Source organism: Lonchura striata, chromosome 8 (genome assembly GCF_050655825.1).
Source record: "Lonchura striata isolate lonStrDom1 chromosome 8, ASM5065582v1, whole genome shotgun sequence".
NCBI lineage: Eukaryota > Metazoa > Chordata > Aves > Passeriformes > Estrildidae > Lonchura > Lonchura striata.
The window spans coordinates 2,603,597-2,627,179 of NC_140710.1; the positions used below are offsets into that span (position 1 = coordinate 2,603,597).

At 42.9% G+C, this 23,583-nt stretch overlaps 1 protein-coding gene across 8 annotated transcripts; it reads right to left on the reverse strand.

The window, feature by feature from the left end:
- Nucleotides 1-279: 279 nt before the first annotated feature.
- ATG4C (autophagy related 4C cysteine peptidase) lies at nt 280-23,022 on the reverse strand. Of its 8 annotated transcripts, none has more exons than XM_021542856.3 (12): nt 22,941-23,022; nt 22,624-22,709; nt 20,317-20,447; nt 19,446-19,529; nt 18,595-18,828; nt 15,392-15,713; nt 13,665-13,735; nt 12,433-12,569; nt 10,153-10,231; nt 9,412-9,488; nt 6,445-6,564; nt 280-1,449 (listed from the first exon to the last, which is right to left on the reverse strand). In XM_021542856.3, exons 3-12 carry the CDS (start codon nt 20,390-20,392, stop codon nt 1,279-1,281), a joined length of 1,371 nt encoding a protein of 456 aa, XP_021398531.1. In that variant the 5' UTR covers nt 20,393-20,447; nt 22,624-22,709; nt 22,941-23,022; the 3' UTR covers nt 280-1,278. The 8 variants fall into 8 exon arrangements, with proteins under 8 accessions (XP_021398531.1, XP_021398551.1, XP_085441782.1 ...); XM_021542876.3 differs by having other exon boundaries at nt 22,577-22,709; XM_085585656.1 differs by having other exon boundaries at nt 22,624-22,755.
- Nucleotides 23,023-23,583: the final 561 nt, after the last annotated feature.

The window sequence follows — 23,583 nt, forward strand, 5'->3', positions numbered from 1 at the left end:
GGTCTAGTTCTGCCTGAAATCTATCCATTAGTCACTTCTTGCTCATAAAAGTAAAAGGTGCTTTAATGAACAAACATGATGCTTATTATTTGGATAAGTAACACTTGTGCCTCTGTGCCTGAGCAGCACTTAGAGCAGGTAACAGTTGGTTTACAACACAACAATAAAATCTGCCTTTATTGCAAATAAACAGAGTATTCACCCCTTACAATATTGGTTTAGATGCAGGATTATATTCACTGTTAGAGGATCTAATATTAATATAAAAGGCACAAGCACTTCATGTTTTCATACCTCTTTTATTTCCCAAGCAGCGTTAATATGGTTTTTTAAATATTGTATTTATTTTGTTAAAACATGAAACTATTTCTGTACATTTGTTTGCAATCTGAGAACACACACCACCAAGTAATCATTTGTACAGCAACGACACATATCAAAACAAAAAATCATCACAGCCTAGAATTTTCCACATCCACCCCCCTTGGCTTTGATTTAAAAGCTGCTCTGGCAGGAGAAGCCTCACCATTACAGTAGCTGAAACAGGAAACAAACACTGCTCTCTTCTAATAATTGTCTCCAGCTGCTTTGATTGGTTGCAGTTAATATTAATAGTATAACCTTTAAAAATTGTGGGGAAAGGTAATACTTTATCTTCACTCCTCATATTAAGGCTCCAAAGCAAGCTTAATGAGAAACCATTAGAAAGTCATACTGCTAAATAGTATCTTAACTCCCAATTCAGCCTATATAATTATGGCAGGACTGCCAGTGCCAGTGACTCCTGATCCATCAACCTCCCCTCTCCAGAGGAGCTGCTCTGGGTGGTGGCAGGGTGGCAGAACTGGTGGGGCCACGCAGCTGGGACTTGCTCCTGTGGCAAGGGGACAACTCCAGCTGTGCTGCAGACAGGAACATGGAGGTCTCCAGAGCCCTGGAAAAGCCAGCCCCAGCTGGCAGCCCTGCTCTGCAGCGGCCTGGAAGGGCAGCACAGGCTGGCATTCAGGGACTGGCCAGGCTCTGCAGGCACAGCATCTCCCTTCACTACCACAAGGGCACAGACACTCCTCCAGCCAGCAGTGAGCACAAATAATTAGTACACACATTAGTAATTGACATCTTGAAGACTTTTAACATATAAAACGTTATCATCTTTATGAAAATAGACCAATTTCAGTACAGGCTTGCCTTTTTGGGGAAAGAATTCAGGTACAATTTTTGTAGCTAAAAGGCAAGTGTTCTCCTGGACAGCTGCCGATGCTCTTGTGTAAAATGTCTTTAAAGCAAGACAAACTCCTCTGTACTAAATCTCTTCAGTCTTTTCTTTTCATCCTCGGAGAAAAGGTCATTTTCTTCATGGAGTGGACTGGAAGCAAAGTCATAGTCTCTAGAATGACCCTTGACAAAAGTAAACAGGGGATATTTCTCCTTGGATGAAGATTTCAGCATCTATAATGTAAAACCAGATAAAATATTACTTGGAAATGAAGAATTACAGCAAGCACAGATATTCACCTGATGATGAGTAAGTAAAAAATGCATTATTTTAATTAACTCATTAGACACAAGCATTGCACAATTGAAACATTTCCTCCTCCTATTAGATATTTACTTCCCTTTCTCAGGCAGCTGCTAATTTCCTGCCTACCCCTGGTTTAGAGCACACAGATCACCTGTATGTGCTGTCAGACTGAGTACAACAAAGAGAAAGATAAAAGGATAAAAGACAGAAGATAAAAATCTCTACAAAATAGTTAATGGCCATAAGGGTCTCCTCAAGCCCAGGTGTGAATTCTACAGCAACTGAGCATCCTGGGGGTGGGGGGGGAGGATTTTTATGGTAGAATCAGCAGGTGCAATAATCAGTGTTTTCATTAGAAGTTCAAACACATTCACCAATGTAAATAAGGCAGTCAAGAGCACGTGGCTCAAACCAGATTGGTGACAGTCACAGGGAACCAGGGTGCCCAACATCTATGTTTATAAATAACAAAACTGAGCATGGAGAAGGGGTGTGTGGGGAATGATAAATACTGAAACAGATCAGAAAAACACCTTTGAGAGCATGTAAAACCCCGTTAAATACTGAAAGACATTTCAGACTTTCAGGGTATTTTGTCCACTGATTTATTTTTTAATTTGTTTTACTTTATCTTACTTGCTTGAGAAAACCACCCCAGTGTTGCAGTGGCTGCAGAACTACATCAGGCTAGAGAAAAACACTGCAGAACTAAAAACCACTGAGCACCATTTCAGGAGAACAATCAGTCTAAAACAGTAAAAAAATCTCCAAAGATATCTTCAAACAGTAAGAACTATTCAAAAAATGACAGTCAGGGGTTGAGGGACCATTTAAAAAATAAGAAAAAAAAGAAAATCCCAGTAAAATCCTGGGGTTCTACTGCCTTGTCTGTGTTCAGCTCTACTGAAACTTCCATCTCCACAAGTGAGGGAGGTGAGGAAACCCTAAACACAGGAACTGGGCAAGGAAATGGCTAAACAAAGTCCAAGATTTGTGTAACTCTCATCACACCACATCTCAACAGTGACCACAGAGAATTTGAAACTCTAAACAACTTGCAAGTTTCCTCTAGACAGTATTACAGTGGTAGCTAAAGGAGTTAATTGATAAAATCAGTATTTTCAGTATTTCAGTGTTGCATTGCAACAAGAATTCTTGGTGCTGAACTGAATCCATGTCTAACCCTCTCTCATGAGTTCTTCTCTCATTTCTGCTACATTTGGGCCACAAACAGGCAGGTGCAGCTCTGTAATAACCCCAAGGGATTATTTATTTTCTGGCATGGGTCTGGAGAGAGGGGAGCCTGAATATGGTTTGGGTAGAGTTGCACCCATCACTTCACTTGGGCCTCAATTCCCAATTTATCTGTCTCTAAACATGTAATGCCCATAATATTTATCCTCAAGTATAAAAGCTAAACCTTATCTCACCTCTTATCACCCAGAAAAGCAGGCAGAACCTGGATTTTTCAGCCCAGCCTCCACACAGGGCACACTAGGAATGCACTGAGCTTTATGGTTTAAGAGTTACCACACTACAATTGCAAACCAAGGGAAAAATAATGGAAGAGAAGGAAAACACAAAGGATGTGAAGGAAGGATTGCAAGATCAATTGATAGAATGTTTCTGACGTTGTTCCTGTATCCAAACTTTCCCCTCTTTTTAAACTGACACTGCCTGAAATGTATTTCTGGAAAATAATGTCACTAATATTAAAGAACTTCTATCTAAAATACCAGGATAACAATTCCAACATTTGGATTAGTTAAGAGTATTTTCACTAACTGTGGTCAGGAAAAAACTGTAATTAATCCCAAACTTGAAAGAACAGAAATAGGGGAAAGATAACTCCTGCTGGAACTGATTTTATAATGAGATTTTTTTTTTACTATGTTATGACACTCTATATGACAGAACAGGAAAACAATGAAGAACAGAAACTTCACTATTTAAACTTTCCATGGATCTTCTGCTTAGGAACTCCTTTGATTCTTACTTAGAGAGGTAGAAAATAGATTTAAAGAAACAACTTCAGCATCAATCAGTATCTATTTATTTTAATAAGCAGTAAGTTTTAAAAAATGCTTTTTTGGCTGCAGTACTAATACCACTTATCAGGACATTCCAAGTGCTGGACAAACATTAATTCCTTGTGCTGCTGTGGTAACTGCTGTGGTTGGAATATTAACATTGAGCCCATCTGCTGCTGCATCCTTTTCACAGAGCATTTTCTGAACAGAGCAGCTCACAGAACATAACGATGATGCTGCATTTTATACCCTCACATCCTGGAATAACTAAGGAGAAAAAACCTTGATTCCAACTGGCCCTAAATGAATCCAGAGCAGAGTTTATCCAGGGGAAGGATGGGCTCAGACAGATTTGCTGGATGGCACCTGCTCCGTGGAGCTCCAAGCAGAGCCCTGCGCTTCCCACCAGGAAAAGCCCCTCGTGCTAGGGAGAAATAATGAATAATTCGGGTTTGCTCCAACACTTCCCTTGCCCCCCATGCCTGCCCAGGGCCGGGCTGCTCCCCAGCACGTCCCCAGCCTCCCCGGGCCGCAGGGCTGGAGGGGACATCGCCACTTCGCGAGTGCCACCTCGTGGAGCCGCTGCCGCCTCCGGCCCCGCTCCTGCAGCCCAAAGACCGCTGCAATTCCCACCCAGCTGCCCTCCCAGCACGGGGAAAGCAGAGATCAGTGCCATAGGGACTGGGAGCTGCCCTCCCAGCACGGGAAAGCAGAGATCAGTGCCACAGGGACTGGGAGCTGCCCTCCCAGCACGGGAAAGCAGAGATCAGTGCCACACAGACTGGGAGCTGCCCTCCCAGCACGGGAAAGCAGAGATCAGTGCCACACAGACTGGGAGCTGCCCTCCCAGCATGGGGAAAGCAGAGATCAGTGCCACACAGGGACTGGGAGCTGCCCTCCCAGCACGGGGAGAGCAGAGATCAGTGCCAACACAGACTGGGAGCTGCCCGCCCAGCACGGGAAAGCAGAGATCAGTGCCACACAGACTGGGAGCTGCCCTCCCAGCACGGGAAAGCAGAGATCAGTGCCACACAGACTGGGAGCTGCCCTCCCAGCATGGGGAAAGCAGAGATCAGTGCCACACAGGGACTGGGAGCTGCCCTCCCAGCACGGGGAGAGCAGAGATCAGTGCCAACACAGACTGGGAGCTGCCCTCCCAGCACGGGAAAGCAGAGATCAGTGCCAACACAGACTGGGAGCTGCCCTCCCAGCACGGGAAAGCAGAGATCAGTGCCACAGGGACACGGAGCTGCCCTCCCAGCACGGAAAAGCAGAGATCAGTGCCACACAGACTCGGAGCTGCCCTCCCAGCACGGGAAAGCAGAGATCAGTGCCACACAGACTCGGAGCTGCCCTCCCAGCACGGGAAAGCAGAGATCAGTGCCACACAGACTCGGAGCTGCCCTCCCAGCACGGAAAAGCAGAGATCAGTGCCACAGAGAGACTGGGAGCTGCCCTCCCAGCATGGGGAAAGCAGAGATCAGTGCCACACAGACTGGGAGCTGCCCTCCCAGCACGGGAAAGCAGAGATCAGTGCCAAAACAGACTGGGAGCTGCCCACCCAGCACGGGAAAGCAGAGATCAGTGCCAACACAGACTGGGAGCTGCCCTCCCAGCATGGGGAAAGCAGAGATCAGTGCCACACAGGGACTGGGAGCTGCCCTCCCAGCACGGGAAAGCAGAGATCAGTGCCACAGAGAGACTCAGAGCTGCCCTCCCAGCACGGGAAAGCAGAGATCAGTGCCACAGGGACTGGGAGCTGCCCTCCCAGCACGGGAAAGCAGAGATCAGTGCCACAGGGACACGGAGCTGCCCTCCCAGCACGGAAAAGCAGAGATCAGTGCCACACAGACTCGGAGCTGCCCTCCCAGCACGGGAAAGCAGAGATCAGTGCCACACAGACTGGGAGCTGCCCTCCCAGCATGGGAAAGCAGAGATCAGTGCCAACACAGACTGGGAGCTGCCCTCCCAGCACGGGAAAGCAGAGATCAGTGCCACACAGACTCGGAGCTGCCCTCCCAGCATGGGGAAAGCAGAGATCAGTGCCACACACAGATTGGGAGCTGCCCTCCCAGCACGGGAAAGCAGAGATCAGTGCCACACAGACACTGGGAGCTGCCCTCCCAGCACGGGAAAGCAGAGATCAGTGCCACAGAGACTCGGAGCTGCCCTCCCAGCACGGGAAAGCAGAGATCAGTGCCACAGGGACTGGGAGCTGCCCTCCCAGCACGGGAAAGCAGAGATCAGTGCCACACAGACTGGGAGCTGCCCTCCCAGCACGGGAAAGCAGAGATCAGTGCCACACAGACTGGGAGCTGCCCTCCCAGCACGGGAAAGCAGAGATCAGTGCCACAGGGACTCGGAGCTGCCCTCCCAGCATGGGGAAGCAGAGATCAGTGCCACAGGGACTCGGAGCTGCCCTCCCAGCATGGGGAAGCAGAGATCAGTGCCACAGAGAGACTCAGAGCTGCCCTCCCAGCACGGGAAAGCAGAGATCAGTGCCACACACAGATTGGGAGCTGCCCTCCCAGCACGGGAAAGCAGAGATCAGTGCCACACAGACTGGGAGCTGCCCTCCCAGCACGGGAAAGCAGAGATCAGTGCCACACAGACTGGGAGCTGCCCTCCCAGCATGGGAAAGCAGAGATCAGTGCCACACAGACTGGGAGCTGCCCTCCCAGCACGGGGAAGCAGAGATCAGTGCCACACAGGGACTCGGAGCTGCCCTCCCAGCACGGGAAAGCAGAGATCAGTGCCACAGGGACACGGAGCTGCTCTCCCAGCACGGGAAAGCAGAGATCAGTGCCACACAGGGACTCGGGTCTGCTCAGCAGGGTGAGGCCGATTCCCTTCCCCACAGCCCATTCTGGATTTGGGAACTCCAGCACCTACCTTGGTGATTTCTTCAGAAGCCTTCTCAAAGTCCTGCACAGTCCTACAGTAAAATCCTATTGTGCAGCTGGGATCCATTTTTTTGAAGGACATCTTTTTGGGAGAAGGACAGTGGAATGACTGCAAGTTTCCCAATTGAAAAACACAAAACATGGTTACAGTCAGGAATGGCACAGATCCATGTGTTTACTTTTGTCCCCCCCAACAGCTTTAAAACATCCAATGCCCTGCACCACCTGAATTAAACCCCAGCACACACTTTGGAAGTGATTTATCCCACCCCCTCCAAATATTCAAGTGATTCCACCCTTCCCCAGCCGTGTAAAACCTCCTGCAGTTCAGGCTGCATTCCCCAACTTCCCCATACACCAGGTTAGTTTGGAACCTGTCAAAGCTCTGCTGCTCCCAGCAATACTTTATGAATATTCCCAAGGCAGAGAAGGTGAATGCTCTTCTGCAAATTGAATTTGTAACAGCTTTTGCACTATCTTACTGCTTTAATACCACTGCCCAGTGCCCCTTCCCTCCCCCAGCCTCTATAAAAGAGACATAATGGAATAAACCAACCTCATGCATTTTCCTTCAGTAAATGAAATGGGTTCAAAAACGCACAAAACACACAAAAGCAAAACCATATTAAAATGATCCATAAGTAGGGAAAAACCAAACATGCCCTGCTTTACAAATGGGTTTTTCCTCACGTGAAATCTCTTTCCCTGACAGATGCTGCCCCGCCAGTGCTGTGAGCTGATACTTTCAGCAGCCCTGCTGTAAGACAGAACAAACACAAAACCCCTTTCCCATGCTCCCCACTCAATTTATGAGAGAAAAAATAAGTATATGCCATCTACCCTGATTCTGTGGTTATTTATTACAGGAACTGCAGTTGTGGTGAAGCTCTGTCCAATAATTGCAATTATTTCTTCACTTGCTCTCAGAGTGAGCCAGTCCCCCCTACTCTGCCTCTAACACAGAGGATGACCCATCATCCTCCCTCTATTAAATTCCTTTTTTTGCTAATCACAAAAATCAATCCATAGAAGACAGCACTGGTTCCCAAATCCGAGTGTAACCATCCCTGCAGCAGTTTTACATAATAAAATATATTGTTCTTTCCTGGTGATTACAAACCCGAGAGGTATTTCTGTAAAACCTCTGCTAAAAAATATCCACAAAGATGATTAGGGCTATTCCTGCAAGATTGATTTTAGTCACTGCTTCTTCTCCTCACCGTTCCAATTTTATAAACAGCAATTGTATTTTTAATTTTAATTCCCGAGTCATCAAATGCATTAAAAAAATCAAACCCTGCCTTCCACATCCCATTCCAGCAGCAACCCTGTCCCTCCAGTTGTGCAGGAGGTTTAATGCTGCACAAATCACTGCACAACAAAGAGAAGTGGGGAGGGTTTTTTTTTTCCCCATTCCTCCAAACAAATGGATGCTGGAAGCCGATACAGAGTGGATTGATTTCCAACTTATTCTGGACAATTTGTCAATTTTGAAAATACTCCCTACAGATAAATCTAACAAGCAACTATCCACACTAAGAAAGCAATTTCTGTTTACTTTTGACATTTCTGGACAAAGATATAATACTATTAAATGCACCAAGCATTAAATTGCAATCTATTTTCCGTCTGCAGGAAAGCATTAGGATGAGATCAAGCCAAGCTGGCAGCTTGCATATCTTCCAAACACAGCTTAAAACCTTGGTACTACTTAGAAATTCAGATTAATGCCAGTCTGCAGCACAATTTTGAGGCTGAGTCATAGGAACAGAACCCAAAAGATGTGTTTTTGTAACTAGGCCACAGCAGGACCTTAAGGAATTCACTTCAGCTCTGCTGCTCTGTGCTCTTCCCACCTTTTGTCTGGTTTTTCCCAAACTGTAAAATCTTCAGAGGCACTGGAGCAAAACAGTTGTGAGGATCAAGGGGAAGGATCTGGGTAATCACCCCAGGCAGAGCTGGCACTCACCAGCTCTTCCCCCAAACATCTCAGACAGGGCAAACCCAAAACATCTCTAAACACAGCCAAACCTCCTGGCTGGGATATTTGCTGGCCCATTTTGCTGCTGTGTTCTTTTGCTTCATTCAGAACCTTCTCATTTCCTAGAGAATCTTCCACTTCTATATTGTGTAACATGCTAACTCAAGCATTTTGTGAAGCATAAATAATGACAAATATCAAGTGTTTGCTTTAATGACTTGACATCAGCCCTGTGTAGGTCCTTTGGGATTTTTTTATTTTTATATGAATAGTTCTCCTGAACACCGTTTGATGGGATTTTGCTCCAGCTCTGCTCTGGAGCAGCTGCTGCTGCCCTGGCTGTGGATGCCCCCTCAGGCTGAGCCAAGAGCTGCTGAAGTTCACCTGAAGGTGGACACAGGACCAAGGAGAGTTTGTGTGCATGGCCCTGAGGATGTGACTGTGAGTCCTGAGGCCACTGAGCAATTCCTTGCAGCTGACAATGTTTTCCCAGGGTAGCTGTAAATTGAGTTCTCTAATCACCTCCTTTAGCTCCAGGAATTTCCAGGCTCCTACTATTGAATACCACAGGAATGCTCCCTGATGTTGATTGCAATGTGAATTTAAATAAATAAATAAATAAAATTACCAAAAAGACAAACTGTCAACCCCAAATCCAAACAGGATTAATATCTACAAATATAATCTATTTTCTTTGATGGAAAATTACTTAAATGAAGTGATCATCTATTTTGGAGATTTTATGATCATTAAAAAGAAAACAGATGAAGATTAATGAAGTAAAAATTAAACCTCCATATTGAGATTTAACCTCTGGTCATTTTTGTTGATTATAGGCCTATAAAGAAGGGCAGGACACTGATAAATAACATGTAACTGTAAAACCATAAAGCTGCAGCTAGCTAGAACAGCTCTAAATAATTAGTGTTTGATTCATATGGGAAGAAAACAGTGCCAGCTCTATATCCATAGTACCTCAAGAGGGAAATCCTTTATGCTGACATCTACAAAAGATTGGCAGTAATGAGGATCCATGTAAATCAAACTGTCATCTGCAAGGACAAAACAGAAGACAAGTAATTCAAAAAACACCTTATTATTACACTGCTTACAATCCAATTTCTATGCAGAACAGCTGGAAAAAAAGCCAGTGAGTAACTGCTTGCCAGGCTGATACTCATTGACTGAAGCATAGGTTTTTGCAGGACAGATTAACTTTTGCATAATCAAATATGCTTGTATAAGCAGAATTTTTATAAAGTGATGAAACTGTCATTTAATTTTTGGTGATAAAATTACTTTTACAAACACACAATTATATTCTGGAGTTTGCATATGAAAAATGTATCGCCCTGCTTCATCCTGACAGCAAGAATATATTGCTTGTCATTTAGGCATCAACTAACACCACTTAAAGCAGGAGAGAGTAAATACCTAAATAAGAACTGCCAGGCAGGAACAGCAAATGCTCCTCAAGTTTGGTGAAACAGATAAATTATGCCTTGTTTATGCAACAAGGGAAATTAAATGTACATTTTACAGAATCCAATTACTCCGTGGGGTAAATGACAAATGGCTGGACTTGGGGAGATGTGATGAATTAATAAGGTGCTCATTTTACTATTTTAATCACGCTATTTCCCACTGCTTCAATATTAACTTCCTAACTCTGAGAGAAAAAAATACTGAGGAGACATAACACATTCAAACACTAACCTTGGAATCCTGCAAAGTAATAGGATTGCTTGGGTTTGCCACCAATAATGCCAACACAGTACTCCAGGCTTAAAATTCCCTAAAACAAGAACAAGGAATCATTAAGATTAACCAAAGTATTAAACTGAATTAAAATATTTGCTCTTTAGACAAATAATTTTGTTGTTTTTTTTTTTTTTTAAAGGTTGACTCCTTGATTTCCTGGGGCTTGGCCAAAGTGAAACCACACCAGCAGAGATATTCCAGAAAAAGTCCTCCCTTCCTATGAGATACCCACACATGTTTTTGAAGAGGAGACAAAATATCACGTCACAGAGCATCAGTTCCTTAGTCCAAATATCCCAAAGTATTGAGATTTCCAGCTTTCACACACATTTACATCCTGTGCCCCTGGGGCCTCTCTTCTTTTTGCACTCAAATGGCCAAGCCTGGCCAGAGCATCAACTTTTCCATCCTGGGCAGAAATGCCAGCTGAAGTTATGAGCAATTTATTACAAGGTCCAGCTCCAAAAACAGCTGCCCCACATCCAGGGAGGAGAGAGAAACACACAACAAACAGACAGGCCCCATAAATCTCCCTGGAGATGGCCTGGGAGGACAGAGGAACCAGAACCTTCTGAAGGCAGAGCTTTTGGGAAGGGACATTACTCAGTGTAAGTAGGGAGCTTTTCTCTCAACAAAAAGATTGATATTGTCAGACTACCAATACCAAGGCTTCTCAAGGTAAAAATCTTCCCTGCTTAGACAAGGTTGAAGTCACTTAAAAACCTTCCCCTTCCCCAAGATGCTAGAGTCAAATCCAGCATGGTTCACACAGGTCAGGGAAGTGACGCTTATTTAAAATACAAACAAGGTTTCCTTAGAATACATTTTTAAAATATAAATGAGAAGGTTTCCTTAGCAAATGCTCTGAGCATCACAGACCATTCAGGAAGATTAGAGGCAAAGGCTCCAAGAGCTAAGGAGGGCAGACCAGAGAGGGAGCAAAGCTGCTCAGAGTAATGGATAACTGTTTAATCTATGGCAAGCTTCTTATAAAAGTGAATTATAAAAATTTTATCAATTTTCACCCATAAATATAAAATCCTTTGCAGAAATTACCTCTTGTGCTACATTCTAAAATCTGCATTTTTAACTTAAAGCCAGACTCCAAGAAATGTGGTCACTTCTTGGGAACAGTCAGGGCAGACACTGGAGTGACTGATTCAGGCAATTGAGAGCCCTCTTATCTCAGCCTCCATCAGGCTGCAACAGCCTTGGCAAGGAAGCAGCAGGAATCATTCACTGGAGCCAGCTGAAAACTAAAACTTTCCAAAACCAACTGTCTGAAAACACAAGGAAAATAATCAGGGAAGAATTTAATAACAATTTAAGTTCATAATTTAAAGGCCTTCACCAGTCTGCCCTCCCGTGCCAGTAAAAATCAAAATTTTTTCCCGAAATGTTACAGTGAAGAGACAGCCACAAAATGAATCATGTTATAGACTCTCAGCCTTTGTCTGTGCTCCTACACTGGGGTAAATGAAAAATGAACCCAAAATTTAAAGACAGATAAAGAGGAGCATGGAGAATTAAATAAAAGCAGCAGGGCTAAGAGAACAAGGAGGAGCAAGAGGCAAGATTCCAGCACATCCTCAGGTACCTGCAGAACCTCTGCTGACAAAACCACAGCACAGACCTTCCCCCCTCTGCCTTCTCCTTGAGCTTTTCTTTTTTGCAGCTCATTTTTACTGTGGTAACTGCTTGCTACTCTTGTATTACTATCCTAAGAAAGATTCACCACAGGGAAAAAAAATTAAAGTAGTGAATAAAAATATCAAATTATTCCATGGGAACAAAGAGACAAAAGAAAATCGGAAGAACAGACAGGCATCAACTTTAAACTGTTTGAACAATTTTCTTATTTAAGAAAATAAGAAACAGAGTAAGGAATGGAGTGTATTTATATTTTAAAATGCTGCCTGATCCTTAGTTACATATGCTATTAGAGTCCTGCTAGATTAAATTACCATTTGTAATTTGAGGCAGTGCATTAATGTCTTTTCAGGTGGCTGCTGGAAGAGCAGGACAGTTATCACTGCTTTACCAAGGGACATCATGTGCTCTGCAATTATGTCTGATCTTGTAATAGGGAAATTTCAAACCTGTAAAGTCAAACTTTACAACCTTCAACTGTAAAATCTCCACCACATATTTAATGGGGAGAATCACCCTCGTGAAGTTGCTTTTCATATCCCCTTGTGCTGCTCTTTGAAAAATGATTGAACTCTCATTTCATACCTTTACAAACTCCAGGTAGTCTGTGTTTGTTCTCTCCCCACCGAGTCTCACAGGAACCAGGATAATGACAGCTTTTGTGCCTGCTTTTCCAGAATCCACCAAGGAGCACTGCCTGTCAATGACATCCGAGCTGTAGACTGAGACACACAGAAATGTAAAATGTTAATATCAAACTGAGCCCCCAGGTTTTACAGACACACCCCCAACGTGGCATCACAGTGGCACAAACTGAACTGCAGCCCTTCAAACCCTGCTGTCCTCCCCAAACACAGCCCTGGTGTTGAAAAACCCTGGGTGCTGAGAATTTTTGGAATTTTGGAAGAGAAAACTTCCAAAATTAAATGACAGAACACAGATTATGGGTGTGGAGTTTAAATAGAAATGTGTAATATCACATGGTGAAAAACGTAAAAGTTTTAGAATATAATAATATATATACAGCAAGATAGAGGTTTTAGAAGAGTAACTAGTCCTTCTTCTTCACCTTCTTTTTCATCAGTTTAAGTAATATTGTGTAATTAGATAAAGTCCACATTACAAGCCACAGGTAGTTAGTTATTAAGTTTAAAGTAAAAATAATTTAAGTATAATTTCTTAGTTATTTTTAAGTTTATCCTTACAAGACCTTCTAAAAAGAGAGATAAAACTCCATTTTTTAATTGTTAAAGTACTATAGAATTCACAATTTATAAGACTGTAATATAAGTAAGAACTAATAATCATCTAAATCCAACCAAAAAATACCAGCTCACACATTTAATGCCAACCTTAACAAAGAAAAAAAAATAAAACTCAGCACCCAAGTGACTCAGAACCAGTCCAGAGCCTCCTCATTCACAGCAATATTTTGTAGAATGGGAATTGCTGCTGCTGCTGAGTTGCAATGCCAAGGAAATGCAGAAGGGGTAGGTTAGGAGAAAGCCAATCAATATTTATTGCTGCATATAAACTTCTAAAAGGAATAATTAAAACCTGAAAGCTTCCAACTAACAGAAACATCTACATGTAAAAGGAGAAGAGGCAATAATTGATTTGCTGATTTGGAATTCCGCAATAAAATACCAAATGAACAATCTGCACATGCCAAGAGCCCCTTTGCCTACATAATCTCAATTTTGTGGATCCACCTCATAGGGACTTTTTTTCCCTTTAAAGCTCTATTGTTAAGTGCTAACTGAAAAACATAAAAAGCATTCAAAATGTTTGCAAAAAATCTACAAAATCACAGTTACCTGTACAATCCTGAGCAACATAGACTGTTACTCCTTGCAGCTCAGGGTCTCTTGCTTCTTCAACAGCTTTTCTAAGTACAAACACAAAGCTATGTAACTTACCATTAATTAAAAAAAAAATTAACAATAAACAAACAAATTATTTTGGTTTTTTAGAAACAAGTTGATTTTGGGTTTTTTTTGAAGAAAACAATGTCTGGCTATTTAGAAGAAACAATGAAACTCACAAAAAAAGGCCCCAAATCCCACAGTAACTTACAATGAAATTAATATTTATTACTTTATTTCTTTCTGTTTATAACCATTTTCTGTCATGTATATTGATGATAAAACCTAAGTTTGCTGTCAAAAATACTATTTTCAACTCATTAGATTATCTCTTTATTTGACCTCAGTTCATATAACAAGCTACAAATTAGCACCTGGAAATAAAAAGTTTCACCAAAACTTTCAAAAAGATAATTACAATATTAGACTATCCTCAAAAGACTACGAGAAACAGACCTAAAAACTAAAAAGAAAATACATGTTGATAGTCAGAACCATGGTCATCTATCAGGGACAACATTTGCAAAGAAAGATTTTGAACATTTGTTCAAAATCCAGGATTTACCTTTGGGTTCAAACACACACCTGCATTAAATGTCACTATCCCTTTGTTCCCCACTATATTTTAAGGAATGGTTTAATGCAGTCATTTCCAAGTTATCAGGGAGCTGTAGATATCCAGGAAAGGAAACCTCTGCAGGGCTGGAAAACACCCCTGGGGTTTTGGTGAGTGCAACTCTGCACCAAACCCCCCTGCTCCCATGACAGAGACAAATAATTTAATAGATAATTTATTAAAGCAGGGAAAAAATGCTGACTGCTTCCACCATGATAAAAAAGTAGAATATAACACATTAAAAATGCTAAACTCCTGCATCCCTGTTGGCATCTGCATGGATGCACACCCAATTACTTCAGTACAGCTGCACCTCAGATTAACATAACATTTACACTAAATATCAAATTCTTCAATTTATAGATATAAATAAAAATATATAAATGCACGAACTTTGCCTTCTGCTGCTTAAATGATTTATTAGTAATTCGGTTTATAGGTAAACTGGATTCCACCAAAAAGATAAACATATAGGACTACAAAAAAAAACCCAAAACATTCAAAGAATTGGATATCAAGTATGGAGAAATTTGACTTTCGACTTTTTTTTTTAAACCATGCTGAATGTCACAGACCCTTTACTTTTACTGGGATATAATTATAATATTAATAGTCCCATACATTTACAGTTTCACAAGAATTTGATGTGTGCAAAGAAATGCTGAAAACATCAATTTTAGCTCTGACATTTCATTACACTATCAGTACATTACAGCCCCCAGGTTACAGCATAAAAAAAAAAAAATCTCTAATGTTATGCATGTTCCAAGGTTGAAAGAGTGGTTAGTTTTTAGAACATTTCACTAAATGCAGCTCTACTTAAAAGGGTTTGGGAGAAATACTTGGGATCTACAAGAAAATGTGGTGTTTTTTTCCTGAAGTAACATTGACAAAAGCTCAGCATTCAGTTCCTGCCTATGAAAAAGCCCTGAAACTGCTCCTGATATGGGTGTTTTACAAAGTCAATAATGAACATTTTGCTGCTCACTTAGGCTGAAGCAATCTCAGGACACTCAGAAATGTGATGTGCCAAAGGAAGGGAACAGAGAACTGAGGGTTTTACCTCAAAATGTGTGCGACCACGGCGGGCCCGTACCAATCCCCCGCCACCTTCCCGGACTTCTTCCCGTACTCTATCAGCTGGTGCAGCCCAAAGGCTGCCAGAGGGGAGTCACCAAACCAGGAGATGATTTTCCTGTGATAAACTTCATTCCTCCTCTCGGTGCCATCCCAGTCCCTCCTGGCGGGGGGCCGGGCCAGCACCCTGGGGTCCCTCTCGGCCGTGAGCGACGCCTCCAAGGAGGCCGTGAGCTTCCTGACGGTGCTGCTGGTCCACGACTCCCAGTCACAGCTCTCCATGTCCAGGGCTTCTGGCCACACCCAGGCTGCAGCAGGAAAAGGGAAATCACACTTTAACATGCCTTTTGTGGCTTAAAAGCAAAGTGCTTTTCTATATATATATTTATATAAATATATACTACATTTATACTATAATTTTATAACTGATGTTGAGCTGCAACTGGCACAATAAAGTTTCAGCTCTCTCAAGTGTTCTGCAAGGAGCTCTTGTAGTAGTGTAGGTCTGTATGCCTACTGAACTCCTTAAAATTAGGAGAGGACTTCCGAGTCAAAACATGAGTGTACATGTAAAACATAAGGCTTAAGGAGAGAAGTTCTGGTTTGTTGAGTTCTGTTTCAAGCTGTGCCAGCTTACCATGTCAGGTATTCTTTTTTCAGAAAGCAGTCCTCCATTATATTAAACATAAACCTTACCTTGCTTCTGCAGTGGGTATATTTTTTATTTTCCCCAGAATCCTTATTTAATTATTAATCAATGTTAATTATTTGCCAGTTATTATTTGCCTTTGTCCCCCATGCTCATTAAAGCCATAATGTGTGTTTTATATGTCTCAGTTAACAGGTGAACAAAGAATTCTAGAAGAGCAGGATGTGCTTTGATTTTTTGTGACCATCCCAGTCATCTGAATAAACAAGATATACCTGATTACATATTAGAACTCTCTTATGTATTAAATACATTAATGTTGCTTCAATACTATCCAAAAACCTTTTATCTGCATCCAACAAGAAGTTTCAAAAGCTCTTAGTTGTTCTTATTTTTTCAATTATTAAAAAAACGGGCAGACCTGAGGAATTATTGATGTAAAAGCAAACATTTCTTTCTGGCAAAATGGCAAAGGAAATCAGCAGAAAAAGGAGAGCAGGAGAGCAGAAAGGAGAGCAGAGAGGAGATCAAGCAGGCAGGCAGGTAGGATGTTTTTATTCACCAAATTAATAATTTCTTTTAGATTACAAGGAAACTTGTTTAAATATCATTCAGTGTCTTCAGTCTGCTTTTCCAGCTGAAGGTTTCCCTATGGATGATGCATCTCACATAGCATTCCTCCTACAGAATGGGGTTCAGCAGGCCCAGGGAAGGTGCCTGGAATTCTCCCACAATTCCAGCAAATACTTCCAACACAGAGCCAGCTCATCATCCTCACAGGCCCTGCTGTTCTGGGCTCTCAGCTTCACACTCCAGTCAGTGTCTCAAGCACAGGCATTTCAAAGTAAAACTTCAAATTTAAAACCAAAACCCATTCACAACAACATTCAGCAATATCTGGAACATTCCACATGGCAGTGGAAGTGTAAATATCTCAGCTAGAAACTTCAGGCAAGTTTTGCTTCCTAACAGAAACAACACCATTAAACAAGAACGAAAACATCTCTGGGAAAAGAGTAAATAGCCATGAAAAACTTCCTGTAAACACCTAAATATGTTTCCAAAGGTGCCCAGACCTCATAAAAAGCTTTTCAAAAGATAATTCACCAGCTGTCAGAAGACCAAGTGAGGAGCAAAGCAGCCCAGAAAGACCATCCCTACCCCATCTTTCTGTGGATTTGGATTGCCACAGGAACAAGAGCACTCTGGAATCACCCCATCATCTTCCAAATTAGGATACAAGGGGGACATGCAAGGAATTCTTTGGAACCATGGATTTTAAAGATAGAAACCAGAGGCTTTTTTGTTTGGGGTTACTTCCAAATGAGCCATTACATGCTCCTGCTCACAGGGAGTCTTCTGGGCAGGTCTTGAATTTCTTCTAAATGTATGTATAAGAAGAGTGATATTTAAGGGATTAGTGTTCTCAGCACGAGTATTTACAGACTTTTTGATATGTGCAGTCAGTTGAAAGAGATAATGAATGTTTTTTGAGTTAAATATTTATAGGCACAGGCACATTCACCGAGCCAATCCCAGAGCTCAGTCCTGGCACTGCCAGGAACGGAGACTTTGTGGTGCAGCTGGGCTGGGACCTTGCTCCCAGCTTACACCAGAGCTGCACAGCAAGGGCAAAGTGGGATCACAACAGGCTTTCAGAAGCATCTTCTGCTGAAGTGTTCCTGAGATCCCACAAATGGCTGAGGGAACAATGCACTGTGTTCTCTTAACCCCCCCGGGCAGCTTTAGGCCCCTGCCTTGGCTCGTTCTGCAGCAAGCAATGGATGATTGTTATGAAAAGGACTGGGAATGGGATGGAAAAAAAAGATGGGGACTCTGACAACCTAAAATACCTCTCTGAAGAACATGGCTCAGCCTGGAAGAATGAGGAGGACATGGACACTCAGCCCATGACAGCAGAAAGTGTCCCACAGCTCCTAAAGCTTCAGCTGGCTGTGACTGAGGGAGGACTTTGAGACAGACAATGGTAAGGAAAAAAGGGAAGTTCCTCTCTAAGTACACAGGGGGAAGGGAAGGAATGACACAGTGAACATTTCCACACAGAGAATGATGTATTGAAGTTAGATTAGAATCCTTCTAGGAACTCAATATATTAATACCAGAAGAAATTCAATAATGGACAACTTTAGAACTGATAAAAGAACATCACTTCTGCAATAGCCCACAGCTATGGGCTGGGGAACTCACTCCTACATCTGGAGTTCAAGAAACAATTGAATTTCCAGAGACTTGGGCATGTACGTTGGTAAGACAGAGAGACCACACTTTTCTGATGCAACAACTCACACTTGGATATTGGGAACTCAGAAAACACAGAAGTTTGCTCTGGCACACTTTGCTTCTCAGAAATGGAAGGGCAGGACAGCCCAGTCTCTGTGCAATGGGACACAATTCCAACAGGAATGACGAGAACACAACCAAAACCAGCTGGCCCTTTAGATTTGGGGTAAAAAAGGGCCATTTTTGTCTCTACAGAATGCCTGTGCTTATGCAAACACAGATCTTCTCTCCCAACTCACCTCTCCCAAGGAAATGAAGCATCAGACCCTGAGCCAGCAGCATCTGCCCCGTTCTGAGCGTGCAGCCCCAGCCACAGTCTGTGGTTAGAGCAGAGCCCTTGATCTGAGGGAATTCCTCTCTGTAGGTCAGCCAGATCCTGGAAATGAAATCTTTGCGGAACTCCTCGACGTTCCCTGAAATCTCAGTGCTGATTTTATCAAAATTGGACCCATCTGTAGAGAGCTCCCCAGATTCTGCAAGGCAAAGCAGAGTTTAAGCTCTAATTAATTTGTTATGGCACTCCTGTTATTAGAGAGCAAGTAACAAATACCAAATTTAGTAGAAAAACAAATTTACAAAAATTCACAATTGCTTCAAGTACAACAAAGGAAAACTGGAAGGCAAACGTAACAGAAATGTGCCAGATAAAAAAAAAAAGAAAAATCAAAAGAACCATGCAGCCACCATTGTGCCAGTGGAATCACTGACCTGCAAGGAAGTGCTTAATTCACCCAACTGTGAATGGTCAAATAAAGAGAGAGACTTAAAAACTGCCCACTGGAAAGTGATAACAAAGGTGTTGGTGTTGTGACCCATCAGGAGTTTTTAGAAAGAAAATTTCCAGCTGATGGTACATGAAGTGCACATTACAGCACAATTTTTTATAGAAAGCACAGGGTTTTGGTGTAAAATCTGAATAAAGCAGGTTAGGATGGGTTGCATTAGAGGTCAACATTTAAATGAGTACTTTCTAAGCTCTTTATATTTACATTGTGGATTTGGTAATTGTTAATGCCAGTCTTTCTAGAAGATTAAAAATACCTTATTCCTGCTGAGGAAGACTGGAATGAGTGAAGACCTCTGTACTCACCCTCAGTTTTGAAGTGGTAGCATTTTCCCAGCAGAAAAACTGGAGAGTTCCTACTGAAATAAGTTTTTGTTTTCAACACCCAACCTAGAACAGATGCAAAACAAATACAAATTTGTGACTGAACTTTCCAAAAGGAATTGCTAACAGCATCTGGTTAAGCCAAAGGCAACCCTTGAAAGGGGAATAAAAAAAGAAAAAGCATTGATGTTGGGTTTTGGACTCATAAAAATTCCCATAAAAGGTGCAATGGCTACTATACCCTTTCAACCATGTGACAGCCTTAAAGAAAGCAGGAAATAAAAAGTATCTTTTCATCTTGTCAGACATCTCCAAAACTCAGTAGTGATTAATTAAGTTTATCAAAAATCTGATGGTAATTCAGTCCTAAAGGGAAAGCAGAAAAATCAAGGACAGATTACTAAAGGGCACACTTGAAAATCTGGTTGCTCATAAACTAATTACTGATGTTCAGCTGCGGAAAAATGGTACTCAAGGGTAGATTCTTCAGTGGACTTTGTATCTCACACATCATCCTATTTTTTTCCATAAAAGTACATTTAGAAACAAAATAAATCTTTGTGCAGGCGATTCCATATTACCCCTGTTTAAAAGTCTATGCAAATCTGGAGTAATTTACAGAATATATTTACTTTTTCTAAAAGAAGTAATTTAATATTAAAAAGTTTTATTTGAAAAAATGAAAAGCTAAGGTAGCTTTTTAGTGGGGCTAATTTATAACCTCAAGGAAAAAATTGTTCCAAGGGCCATATTGCATCTGTGGTATTAATTAGTTATGATTCCATTCATGTCAACAAGAAACACTCCATTCCTTTTAATGAGGACAGATCTCACCACACTCTGCTCCACTTACTGTACTTCATGTTGTGCCATGCAGACATAAACTTTGATTTGATCTTTTCTACTTCATCTGTCCCCGTGGCCTCCATATTCAAATTCCAGAGAAAAAGCCATCGCTGTCTTGTGAGGCTTTCAGTTCTGCTGCTGCAAAAACCAAAATACAAACACTCAGCATCCCCCACTCAGGCACTTAAGCCCAACATGGCCAGAAACAGCAATAAACTCAGAGAACCCTCCACCGCCAGGCACTGAGAAGCAATCCCGTGTCCCATGAATAAGTAATAAAATAATTTAATTCCAAATATACACCAATAAAAGCGTTACACAAAGCTAAATAAAAGATAATGTTCTCCAGCAGCTCTGCCTTGTACCACAAACAGCTCCAGAGCACAAAACCTGTGCTGGCACACGAGCACACTCATTTTATCAGCAGTGAGGTGGAGAGCTCTGATGCAGCCCACTGAATAGTAAAGATGCTGTTCTTTTTGGCTGAAGAGAAAACAAAAAGCACTTTTTGTGTTAAAATCCAGCACGGTGCATGCTAATTTGGTAAAAATTCCTGAAAAATTCCCCATGGAAATGCGTCTTTACTGACTCTTTCTGTGCTGCAAGACAAGACAGATTTCACCTTCAAAGCAACATGAACTGGTAGTAATTGGTAATAAATAAATAGGTAATTGGTAATGCCTTTATCCCTGTTTCTAAGAAATCTGGGAAAATGGGACAGAGCCCCCTCCACAGTCCAGCTGCCCCATTTGTAACTGGAAGTTTGCCATTAATTAACAGAACTTCCTTCACCACGTGTGTTCTGTCAGTGGGTCACCTTGAAATACCTGACACGGAAAGTTTCTTGATGGTATTTGGTGGCCCAAACCCTTGCACAGAGAGATGAAATATTAAGATCTCCTGCTTCAACAGCAACTCTTGTGGGATATCAAAAGTTGGTCAACAGTGGGACATCACTGCAACTTTCACAGAATTTTTATCTAAATTCTGACAGCACCAGCTGACATGAGCAACAGTGAACTTCCTCATTTAATTAATAAACTTGAGCCAGGAAAAAACTCCTGGCTTTAAAAGGAGTCTCTAGAACTGTATTTACCTTTCCATGTGCTATTCTCCACAGGACAGGGATCAAAAGGAGAACAACGACTTAACTGGGTCACTTCTCTCCACTGGGAAGGAATTTTAAGTAAACCAAATCATTGGCAGTGTAATTAAAGAGAGGATGAAGATGTCAGGGTGGCAGCATCACCTGAGCCTGAGGATCACACAGATTCACTTTTTGGGATTTGCAATCTGCTGCCCAAACCACCCCTAGCACATCTTCCCACTATTCCCTCATATTATTTCATAAAAATTTGCTTTTTGACACAAAAAGCAGCAATGCCAACTCACAAACATGAGGGAAGGCTGATGTTTTCCTAGTGAAAATAACAAGTGTCTACATCCCTGCTGTGATTAGCCTTGTATTGAGCTGGGGAAGGAAGAAAAGGAGAATTTCAAGCTGGGTTTTAACTTCCTGCCTTTTTAACTCTCTTTTTTCTTTAGGAAAACAAAGGAAAGCCTGACTGTATCACCAGCTCTGTACCATCACACATCGAAGTGGTAAGAGGAACTTTTCCAGGAGGAATGTTTGGTCCTGCCTTCCCTCACATGATCCATCAGCAGCAACCACTTACCCAGACACTGCTGATTGCCTTAAAAACCAACTCCTATGAAAGTTTCCTCTGGCTAAAATTAGAAATGAAACAAACTCTACAGTTCGCAAAGGGCCTGAAGATGAAATTATGTAAATGAGAAAAAAGCTAATTTTCTTTTCAAAGACAATGGTCACCACAGCACGTTTATCTTTCCTCCTGGTACATTTCTTCTCTGGTATTAATCTAAAGATGCAAAAAAGGGCTTCCGAGAATGCTAACACAAACCAGGTATAATTTTTTCATGGGGAAATCACAAGTTCTTCCTATTAATGTAGAAATTAATCAGTAAGAGCTCCACCGATATTAACGGAACAGCACCAGGAGAAGGTCTCAGGGAATATTAAAGCCAATTTAATATCAGATTAAAACCGTAATGGTTTTATGCCGATGTCTGAGGTTGTTTGGATGCACATCAGGAGGATGCGGCAGGACCCTGAACCCCAGCCCCGAGCCCCCCGAGGGGAACACCCCAAAACCCCGACATTTGTTTGCATAAACAGCAGAAAGCAACGCCAGCTGCCGGTCAGACCGCGGCGGGAAGGACGAAGGAAGCCTCAGTGGGATAATTACAAGATAAATGATCCATTAACTGAGCGTTCTTCGCGTTTCGCGAGTACCTTGCAGGAGCGCGGAGCGGCGGCACTCAGCGAAAGCCACGCGGAAGGAGCAGGGCGAGCAGCGGCCGGAGGTCATTGCTGAGGGGCTGCGAGCACATCCGAGGGCAGTTAGAAACGACACCCGGAAAGCGGCTCAAAAAAAACCCAAAACAAACCCAGATTATTCCTCGGTCCCGCAGCAAGGACGGAACGCTTCGCCCGGCAGGGCTCGCAGCCGAGCGGAGCCCACACGCACCGCGGGAAGGAAGGGGCTCGGCGGCTCCCGGCCCCTCAGGACACGGCCGAGCCCGTCCCGCCGCCGCCCGCCCGCCGCTCACCCCTCACGGAGCCGCCTCCGCCATGCCCGGGGCCGCCCGGGCAGCGCGCGGCCTCCCGGCGCTGCTCCGGCCGCGGCGCAGCGGCGCGCGAACTACAATTCCCGGCGGGCGCCGCGGCGGGGGCGCGGCGCGGCGAGATGCAGGTGCGCGCGAGGCACGCTGGGAAGTGTAGTCCGGCGGGAGGGAGGAAGAGGAGGGAAGGAGGGAGGAAGAGGATTGAGGGAGGCGGCTGGAAGCGAAATCCCAGCCTCTTCACGGGGTCTGCGGCTGTCCTTTAGCAGCGCTTCTCTCTTTGCTTGTTTTTTTTTGGGAGGGGCGTGGTTTCGTTAGGTTTTGGTTTTTTGTTGTTTGTTTGCCTTTTTTTTTGGCGGGGGGAGGGGTTTTTTTTGTGGTTTTTGGTGGATTTTTTTTTTTTTAATATGTGTGGGCTTTTTTTGGTGTGGTTTCCTTCTTTGGTTTAGGGTTTTTTTGTGGTTTTTTTTTTTTGTTTGTTTCTTTCTGCTTTTGTACTTTAATTCCATGCTTTTGATTCCTCCACAGCAAAATGCCTCTCCTATTTCCAAACTCCCTGAAGGATTTCAATTGCCAGCCGAAATACCCAGCTGAGTGTGCTCCGACTCAATTCCCTCCTTTATTTCCTCTC

Excerpts from the sequence above, each read along its gene's own strand:
- ATG4C (XM_085585659.1), bottom strand. The coding sequence starts at position 20,392 with ATGGAGGCCACGGGGACAGATGAAGTAGAAAAGATCAAATCAAAGTTT. Across the intron at positions 15,714-18,594 it reads GCTTCATTTCCTTGGGAGAG|CCTGGGTGTGGCCAGAAGCC; the intron begins GTGAGTTGGGAG and ends TTCCTGCTGCAG. Across the intron at positions 10,232-12,432 it reads ACTACCTGGAGTTTGTAAAG|GGAATTTTAAGCCTGGAGTA; the intron begins GTATGAAATGAG and ends TTCTTGTTTTAG.